We start from the raw sequence: 9891 nt of genomic DNA on the forward strand, positions 1-9891 counted from the left end.
AGGGGATGGACCATGAGGCTTCTAGAGAAAATACTTTATTATGGGCGCTTCCTGTGGGTGGTGCGGGGGAGGGAGAGGAAGCGTGGGGCAACAGGACGGACCTCCTCTTCCTTGGACCCTCCGCATGAGGAGTGGCCGGCTTCCGGGCGGTCTCCGCCCCGAGATGCCTCTCCCAGTTCCCCCAGATCCTCTGGGCGCAAGAGTCCGTGGCCCTCCAGGTTGCCCTCCGAGCGCCCGAGTCCACGGCCCTCCGGGTTGACCTCCGAGCGTCCGAGTCCATGCCCCTCTGGGTTGACGTCTGAGCGCCCGGGTCCATGGCCCTCTGAGTTGACGTCCGCGCGCACGGGTCCGTGGCCCTCTGGGTTGACTTCCGAGCGCACGGGTCCGTGACCTTCCTGGTTGGCCTCTGAGCGCACGGGTCCGTGGCCCTCCGCGTTGGCCCCCGGGTGCGCGCCCCCATGCCCCTCCTTCGTGGCCACCGTGTGCCCAAACCACTCCCGGTTGTTGATCTTCATGGCCGCGCGCAGCGCCGACTTGACGGACGTCTCCACCCAGCCGTGTGGGTAGGTCGTGTGCTCTCCAGCGAAGTAGACGCGGCCATAGGGCACCGCCCAGTCGTAGAGCGGCCCATTCGTTTCCGTTTGCCAAAGCAAGGGTGGCTGCATCACGAAGCCGCCCTGGCTGTGCGGGTCCTCTCCCCAGCGTTTGACGACGCCGGTGCCGTCCCAGAGCCGGTACACCACGGGCCCGTGCAGCGCCGCCACGTCCTTGAGCGCCAAGTGCAGCGCCTCGTTCAGGCTCAGGCCGGCGAACGGCGCCGCGGCGTCCGACCACGTGTACGAGGCCAGCAGCAGCGCGCCCTCCCCGGGCGGCGGGTAGAAGATGAGGCGCGACGCGCGGTCCGTGTTCGAGTGGCCGCCTTCGATGTGTTCGCTGTGCCAGAAGGGCCGGCGGAAGCTCAGGAACACCTTGGTGGCCGGCACGTAGTGCAGCGCGCGCAGCGCCTCCTGTCGCTTGCGGGACAGCGGCGGCGAGAAGGTGATACGCTGCAGTGCCGGCCCGGTCGTCGTCATCAGCACCACGTCGGAGGTCAGCTCCTTCAGGCTCCGCGATTGGCGCGAAGTCGCGATGTGCACGCGCACCTCGTGCGACCCCTGAGATACTGCCATGACGGGCGCGTTGAGCAGCACCGGCCCCGACAGCGAGCTTAGCAGGGCGCGCGGCAGCAGGTCCCAGCCACCCACGATGCGGTTGTACCTGCGGGCGGGACCTCAGTGTGACCTGGGCCCCTTCCCGCCCCGGGGCCCCGCCCACCCCGGTTGCGGGTCCCTATTGGGATCCCCCTGCTCCTTGCCCAGCCCCTCACCGGAGCCGGTCGCTAAGGCAGCTGTGGGCCCTCATGGCCTCTGCGAAGCTGAGATAGAAGAAGCCGTCCTTGGACATCACGTCTCCCAGAAGCTGCACGGCCGCCTGGCTCAGGTTGCCCTCTCCAAGCAGGTATTCCTGAGGGGTGGACGCGGCCCAAGTCAGGGCTGGGATGGGCCCTCCCCTGCCAGCTCCGCCCCCTCCCGTGGAGGTCCCTCCCCGGCCAGCTCCGCCCCCTCCCGTGGAGGTCCCTCCCCGGCCAGCTCCGCCCCCTCCCGTGGAGGTCCCTCCCCAGCAGGGCGTCTCAGCGCCCTACAACTCCCAGGCCCAGAGGACGGATGGAGAGCCCAGGGTCCTTCACGCCTCTCTGGCCTTTTTCTCAGAGCAAGGCTGAGGCCAGACTCACCAGGAGCGTGAGCCGTTCATACTTCTGCATCATCTTTCTGCAGCCCAGAGATCTGAGGTCTTTGACGGCCTGCAAAGGAACAGCCGGTGGTGCTGGGCTGCCTTGGGGTGAGGGCCGACTCCCCCGCCTGCTTCTGCCTTGGCCAGTGATCTGCTACTCCTTTTGAAGACCCCAGGCCTTCGCCCACGCTGTGCCCTCCACTGCAGCTCAGGTGTTACCCCTGGTGTGTGAGTTCCCCCCACTCATCGACACAGCTGCCCTCAGTCTACGCCATCACCACAGCTCATCTCTATTTCTGTGCCTGCCTGCAAGCTCCAAAGAGGCAGGCATGGCCTCTCTATCATGCTGGTTCCTGGGGCTCAACAACCATGTGTGCCTGGCCCATCGTGGGACAGACAGAAGTGGCACTCTACACCACACAGACAGGTCATGGCTGCTGGGGGCTTCCCTAGCCCTCCCACACCCATAGCCCTCCCAGGCTCCCCAACACCAAAAGCCACAGAAATGTACTGATCCCAAGCTCCTGCAAGCCCTTGGTCGCCCTTTGTCACAACAGCTTGAGTTCTACAGAGTTGTGTCAAGGGCCAGGCTGCCCATGGTTCTCCTGTCCTGGCTTTTCCTGGCACATGGGGATCCTTCCCTCAACATTTGTCTCCCCAGAGTTTCTCTGCCCCATTGGGTCTCTGCCCTCTCCTTTGCCCTGGGAAGATGTGTCCCTCAGTTCCATTTTCCTGAGCCCCCAGCTTTCAGTGTCAGGCGCAGAACCAGTCTGGACTGGTCACCCACCCTGGTCCCCAGAAGGAGTTGGACAAGTACAGGGCTCTCAGAGTGAGCTGTGGCCAGCTCCTCCCTAAAGCCACGAGGGAGGCTCTCTGGTAGTAGGGATGAGAGCTGGCTCTGCAGGGTCAAGCAGAAGCTCTGAGTGGGGGCATGGCCAGGACTGACAGGTGAGCTCAGTGGGTTTTGGAGAACAAAAAGAAAACTGGACCTGGAGCCACAGATTAAAGCCAGATTGGGCAGGAAAGTCCATGAGACTTTTATCTCCATAAACTGCTCAGAAAACTGGAAGTGGCGTTGTGGCTTAAGTGGTAGAGGGTTAACTTTGTGCTAAAGAGCTGAGGGACAGCACCCAGGCCCAGAGTTCAAGACCCACAGCTGACAAAAAGGAAGAAAGCTAGGTGCATTTGGACCCCAAGGGAGACTTTGGGGGATAAGACAAATTTCCTGAAGAAGCTGGAGGGGTAGAAGAAGTAAGACTGTGAACCACCACAAAGGCAGAAAGTGGTTCAAGTGGTAAAGTGCCAGCCTTGAACGAAAAAACTAAAAGGGTTAGGGTTGGGAAGTTGGCTCAGTGGCAGAGTGCTTGGCTTATATGCATGAGGCCCTGGGTTTGATTCCTCAGCACCACATAAGCAGAAAAAAAGCCAGAAGTGGCACTGGTTTAAGTGGTAGAGTGCTAGCCTTGAGCTGAAGAGCTGAGGGACAGCGCCCAGGCTGAGTTCAGCACCCAAGATCGACAAAAAAAAAAAAAGAAAGAAAGAAAAAGAAAAAACTGGGTCAAGCCCCAGTACAGGCAGGCAGGCACATGCACGTGTGCACACACACGCACACATGCACACACGCACGCACTCACGTGCACTGTAGAAAGGCAAGTATACAGAAGAAAGAAAAAAAACTGGAACCTGTGGAGCTTGGGCTTGAGGAGTGCCTCAGGGAAGCTAAAGCTAGATGCACAGACAGCACCTACCCTGTTGAGAGCCATCTGGTAGATGTCCTCTGGTGAGTGGCCCTTCTCCGCCATGCTCAGGGTGTAGCCCAGCTTCTCAGGCATCTTCTCCACCACGTAGTTGCGCAGCTTTATGTCGTTCACTTCCGTCCATGTGTTCTCATCGTACTGGGTGAACTTGGTCAGGTTGAGGCCCAAGCTCTTGCAGAGCTCATGGAGAATCCTATGGGGCAGAGGGACAGGGTGAAGTTGGCTGGGGCAGAAGAGGGCAGGGCCTGTCCCTAGAGGTGCTTGGACCCGGGGAGTAGGGATAGGTCAGAGATTGAGGCTATGGGACTGGTTTGGGGGCAGAAAGAGGAACAGGATTGGCTTCACTGGAACGCGAAGATTTGGGATGGCTAGCTGGAGGTGGGGGATGGGCACAGTTGGGGTTCTGAGGGCATTGGGGACAGAGCGTCATGGAAGGGCGGTGTTAGGGACCCTGGAGAGATTGTACAGGGGTCAGGTGTTGGCCTGGGGTGTGGGGGACAGTTCAGTGGTAGAACACTTGTGCAAGGTCCTGGAGTATCTATCCTATGCACCTAGAACAGACTCAAGAATCCAGCTCAATCTGGGTAAGGAAGGGGTATGGGGATAACAGGTCAGGCCTCACTTGTGGGAGCTGGGCATGCGCATGGCTCCCAGTTCCCCAATCCAGCCTGTCTTCCGGTCCCGGAAGGTGAAGATGCGGCCCCCAATTCTGTTATCTGCCTCCAGGATGGTGACCTGAGGAATTGGGGTGGGGGGAAGCAGAGACTTTCAGCATCTCCCTCCACCACCACCCCCACGCCTGTCCCCGCTTGCCTCTTTCCCTACAGTAGTACAGACCTAGACTAGAAGGACCTTCTTTAAGGGTGGTGGGAGAATGGAAAGTGAGCCTTTCCAGACTGCAGCAAAAAGGCCACCAGCTAGACTGTAAAGGGACTTCCCAGCTCAGAGGAGTGGGGGGAGTTCCCCCAGGCTGGCCCATTGACCTCAGATTGTAGTGACTGCCACAGTGGTTAGACTTCAGGGTACACTTCCCTTGGGTGGAATTTCTATATCCACCAACACAAATCCCCATTCTCACTCCCAGCTGACATTTAGACTTTGAGTGGGATTTCCCTCTGAGATGGGTGGGAGAGGTGGAGAGAAAAGTTCCCTCTCTCCACCTCCCTCCATTCCTGCAGTCCCCCTCTGTCCCCCTGCAGGAATAGGCAGCCTCAGCTCAGAACTCCCATCCTAGCCAGGTGCCAGTGGCTCATGTCTGTAATCCTAGCTACTCAGGAGGCAGATCTGAGGATCACGATTCAAAGCCAGCCTGGGCAGGAAAGTCTGTGAGACTCTTATCTCCAATGAACCACCAGAAAACAGGAAGTGGTGCTGTGGCTCAAGTGGTAGAGCACTGGCCAAGAGCTGAGGGACAGCGCCCAGGCCCTGACTTCAAGCCCCACAACTGACAAAACAAAAAAGCTCCTATCCTGCGGCAGGAAAGACTCAAGGCAGACTACAAGCAGTGCTTCTCACCTTGTGTCCAGCATCGCTGAGCACTTTGGCAGCCACCAGCCCGGCCACACCAGCGCCAACCACAATCACCTTCTGGGGCTTCAAGGTCCGGTTGAGGCCTAAGGTCACCACCTTGAGCAGCTGGTCGTAGTCAGGGTCATGCATGCATCTCTCAAATGGGTCCTGGCCAGAGGCCCCCTTCCAGTCCAGGGAGACGGCCAGGCTGAGGAGGATGGGGGCAAGGAGGAAGAGGTACAGGGCTGGGGAGAGGAAGACAGGCTCAGCACCGGCCCTGGACACAAGGAGACTCCGCCCCTCACCCCAGAGCTCCCAATCATAGATCCACTTACCCTGCTGGGCCATAACTTTGGGGTGGGAGGCCGTGTCTGGGGTGGGGGAGAGCAGGGGTCACTATGGCTAGTGATTCCTCAGGGGCTGTTCTAGGGCTCTTCCTGGGCCCCCTCCACCTAGATTCTTTGGGGTCCCCCAAAGTGCCTCCCCAACCCGCAATCCCCTCATATCTACTTCTGTCTCTGCCCATCTCAGTGCCTTCTTTCTCTGCTGCCCCATCTATTATTTCTCCCCATTCCCTGTCAGTCCTGGCCCCTGAGTTCCCATATTTATCCCCTAGCAGGGGCCTCCCCAAAGCCCTACCTTGGACCCCTCAGAGCCCTGGGTGCAAGTACCCTCTCCACATGGGCCCTGCCCTACTTAAATCGGCTGGTCCTAACCCCCCCTCCCCTGGGAGCTGGTCTTCCGGAAATGACAGTCTGGCTGGAGGCGGAGTCTGGAGGGGTGGGGGTGTGGAGGAAGTATCAGTTTCTTTTCTTTTTGGGGGCGGCTGGGAGGCCAGAAATAAATATTTAAGTAACTGGTAAGGGAGGGGACTAGCCCTGTCCTTGGTCATGAGGTCCCTGGGCAGTCTCTGCTCCCTGGACTGTATAGGCCTGGGCCAGGGTCTCGTTCTCTCAAGTCCCTCTCTGGCTCCATGTCACTGAGCCTCAGTCTCCCCTTCTGCAAAATGGGCGGGGCTTTGGGGGCAGCAGTGCTCCAGTCTGCTGCTTCTCAGGGGTCATTACAGCCAGGCAGCATTGTGTGCAGCGCCTGTGCTCCAGTCTGCTGCTTCTCAGGGGTCATTACAGCCAGGCAGCATTGTGTGCAGCGCCTGTGGAACACCTAAAGGAGGGGTCTGGAGCGGCCCTGGCAGGAGGTGATCACTTGTCCTGCCTTCTCATTCCCTTTTTTTTTGGGGGGGGTCCGGTCGTGAGGCCCTGAACTCTGGGCCTGGGCGCTGTCCCTCAGCTCTTCAGCTCAAGGCTAGCACTCTACCACTTGAGCCACAGCGCCACTTCCGGCTTTTTTTTCTTATGTGGTGCTGAGGAATGGAACCCAGGGCCTCGAGCATGCAAGGCAAGCGCTCTACCACTGAGCCACCTTCCCAGCCCCCTGCCTTCTCATTCCTAACTTGAGGACCTACTGTGGCACTCAGGGCAGGCCAGGCTGTGGGGTGATCCCTCAGAGAAACAGCCTGGGCCTGCAGGAGCTTCTGCCCATGCCCCTGGCTACCCAAGCATCCCCCCGGGTTGAAGGAGGGAAGCAGAGGCAGGAAAGGGTGAGGTGCTGCTGGGAATGGGCTGGAAACCCCCACAGCATGCTGCCGGGTGTGGATTGCTGGGAGAGCCAGAGTGAAAACAGCACAGCTGGTCCACATCTGCAAACAGTGGCCTGGCCTCTGCCTGGAGGCCCAGTTTCAAGCTCAGATGTCCACACACAGGAGGACTTATAGTGAAAGGAGTAGGGAGGACTCCTGGGCCAGGTGTGGGGGAGTGGCCTGCTGCTCACAGCCCCGCCCAGCCTGGTGTGTTCTATAGAGCCATTGCGGCATGGTAGGGGTCAACACCCCTAAGTCTCTGCCCACTTGACACCATAGCACCCCCCTTCCCATGGGGAGACACCCAAATCATCTTCAGATGGAGTGATGTGGGATGGGGCAAAGTGGCCCTTCAGAGCACCACGGGGGTGGGGGTGGGGTGGAAATCTGGGCCAACATTGGGAATAATTGCAAAGAACTGCCCTGAGACAGCTGGGAAAACAGGAAGGAGCAACTTCCTCCCCACTCCCACTGCCCCCAGCCACCTGTTTGCTTTGGTTTGGGGTCAGGTCATGAATCAACTAGGGATTGCTTTTCAGGTTGTCAAGCTGTGTGTGTGTATGTGTCTGTGTTCGTGCGCACGCGTGCGTGTGCATACGTGCACACCATCCTGGGTCTTGAACTCAGAACCTGGGAGTGTTCCTGAGCTTTTTCTGCTCAAGGCTGGCACTCTACCACTGGAGCCACAGCTCCACTTCTGGCTTTTTGGAGATGTGTTTCATCTGGCTTTGAACCATAATCCTCAGGTCTCAGCCTCCTGAGTAGCTAGGATGATAGGCATGAGCCACAAATACCAAGCTTAAGAACCACACCTGCCTATTATGTTGGAGATCATGCTGGGTTAGGTGAGGTGAGGCTAGAAAGGCCTGAGCCCAGGAGGCCAGTGGGCAGCGCTGGTTAGTTTGAGAGACAGCCAAAGTTGTAAGACAAAAGTGGAGGAGGGTGGGGTAAGGAAGCCACACCAAACACCTGTTTGCTTCAGTTGGTTTGGGGGAAATTCTGCTTCTAAGAAACAAGTGGGAGTCTTCCAGGGAAAAATGGTGGAAAAACCCTCCTAGGTTTGGTCAACTCCAGCCAGCCTCATGATGACACGGATGGTGACAGTTCTAGTGTTTAAGTCATGTGCACAGCAGTCAGATCTGGGGAGCCCCGCACCCCAGGGACCTGGCTCCTGCTGTGTCTGTCTGGAGACTGCCCCCACCCCCGTCAGGGGGCAGGGCTGTCCGAGAACCAGGCTGGATGGGAGGGAGCACACCACACACTTACCTGAGACCCTGATCTTTTGCCCCGACCCCCAGGGAGGGGTCTCCTTCCCAGAGCCCTCCTTCCCCAGTTTCCAGAACACCCTGGACCCCAGGTGAGGGGCACTCACTGCATAGCTGGCTCAGGGGGGCTCGCTTAGTGCCCATGGCCTTTCTGCTTAGCCAGGGACAGAAGTCATCATTGGGTATGTGCAGAACCAGGCGAATGACGGTGGCCAGGTCCTGAGGCGTGGTCTGAGCAGCCGGGAGGACGCAGTGGGCAGGACCTCCTGTTTCCAAAGTGTGCTACTTTGGACACTTTCTAACACACACAGAAACAGACGCCAGCGTGCCCGTTACTCCACAGCCTCCATTCTTTCAGCCACATCCTATTATTTTGTAGGTTAATACTTTGGGAAGTTTTCTATCACAAACTTTCCCAGAAAGAGTGGAAGCTTTACAGGTTTTGTGGTTTGTCTCTAGGCAGCCATCCACAATATGCAAATTTGGGCGTGGCTGTGTTCCAATAAAGCTTTATTGACAACAACAGAACACAGGCTCATAGTTTGCCCCCATGTTCTATAAGAGAACTTACACACTTAAAGAAATAAAACTACAGGGGGCTGGGAAGGTGGCTCAGTGGTAGAGTGCTTGCCTTGCATGCATGAGGCCCTGGGTTCGATTCCTCAGCACCACATAAGCAAAAAGAAAAAAGCTGGAGGTGGCGCTGTGGCTCAAGTGGTAGAGCACTAGCCTTGAGCTAAAGAGCTGAGGGACAGTGCCCAGGCCCAGAGTTCAGGCCCCACGACTGGACCAAAAAAAAGAAAGAAAGAAAGAAAACTACAATACCACTTTCATACTATAAAATGGCAATATAATACCATCAAATCAAGGTTTACATTTTTGGGATCATCTCAAGTTTTAAATTTGTATGAATCAAGACTCCAATGGAGATTCCACATTGTATTTGAGTGATAGCCTGTAGCTTCTAGTTCTGTGGACTTGGGAAAGGACGCTATCTCATTAGACACAGGGGATGACCTGCTATGACCCTAGGTCCAGTCAAGGTCACCCGGCAGGAAAATCTTTGGTGTTCATGGTGGCTAAGCTGGATGGTGTCTGGAGGTGAGATGGGCCTAGGACACTTGGAAAGGGATTCAATGTTAAGTGCTAGTGGGCTGTAGGCCATACTTGAACCCTGGCGGAGCCAGTGGCCCATGTCTGTAATCCTGAAGAGGCCATCTGGAGGATCTCAAAAGCCAAAAACCTGGTGGTAAAAATTTTTCTGTTGGTTGTGGGCTTGAACTCTGGGCCTGGGCGCTATCCTTATGCTCTTCAGCTCAATGTAAGCACTCAGCCACAGCACTACTGGTTTTCTGGTGGTTGAATGAAGATGGGTCTTAAGGACTTTCCTGCCCAGGCTGGCTTTGAACTGCGATCCTCAGATTTCTGCCTCCTGAGTATGAGTAGCTTGGATTACAGGCGTGAGCCACTAGCACCCAGCTGTTTTTTATTTTTGGGTTGACCGTGGGGCTTGAACTCTGGGCCTGAATGCTGTCCCTCAGCTCTTCAGCTCAAGACTAGCACTTTACCACTTCAGCCACAGCGCCACTTCCAGTTTTCTGGTGGTTAACTGGAGATGAGTCTCACAGACTTTCTGGCCCGGGCTGGCTTTGAACCGTGATTCTCAGATCTCAGGCTCCTGAGTAGCCACCAGTGCCCAGCCCAGCTCAGTTTTGTTTCTTGTAGTACAGGGATTCAAACTTGGGGCCTTGTACTTGCTAGGCAGGGCTCTACCACTTGAGCCATGCCTCTGGCTCCTGCAGCTAATTTTCAAATAGGGTCTTTGCACTTGTCCCCATGTTGGCCTGGATCACAATTTCACTAAATGCTCCCTGTGTATTTGGGATGACAGATGAGAATCATCACACCCAGCTTATCAGTTGAGATGGAGTCTTGGGAACTATCCTGACATTTG

General features: G+C 56.9%; 1 protein-coding gene across 1 annotated transcript; it reads right to left on the reverse strand.

The window, feature by feature from the left end:
* Positions 1-38: 38 nt before the first annotated feature.
* Il4i1 (interleukin 4 induced 1) lies at positions 39-5570 on the reverse strand. Its single transcript, XM_013027587.1, has 7 exons — positions 5372-5570; positions 5043-5281; positions 4150-4262; positions 3519-3720; positions 1772-1840; positions 1367-1503; positions 39-1257 (listed from the first exon to the last, which is right to left on the reverse strand). Exons 1-7 carry the CDS (start codon positions 5382-5384, stop codon positions 39-41), a joined length of 1992 nt encoding a protein of 663 aa, XP_012883041.1. The 5' UTR covers positions 5385-5570.
* Positions 5571-9891: the final 4321 nt, after the last annotated feature.

Source organism: Dipodomys ordii, unplaced genomic scaffold (assembly GCF_000151885.1).
Source record: "Dipodomys ordii isolate 6190 unplaced genomic scaffold, Dord_2.0 Scaffold105, whole genome shotgun sequence".
NCBI classification, from domain to species: domain Eukaryota; kingdom Metazoa; phylum Chordata; class Mammalia; order Rodentia; family Heteromyidae; genus Dipodomys; species Dipodomys ordii.

Bases quoted from the DNA above. Each gene is read 5' to 3' on its own strand.
- Il4i1 (XM_013027587.1), bottom strand. The intron at 4,263-5,042 runs GTGAGAAGCACT...CCAATTCCTCAG, and splicing joins TCAGCGATGCTGGACACAAG to GTCACCATCCTGGAGGCAGA. The intron at 1,504-1,771 runs GTGAGTCTGGCC...TCCACCCCTCAG, and splicing joins ATGAACGGCTCACGCTCCTG to GAATACCTGCTTGGAGAGGG.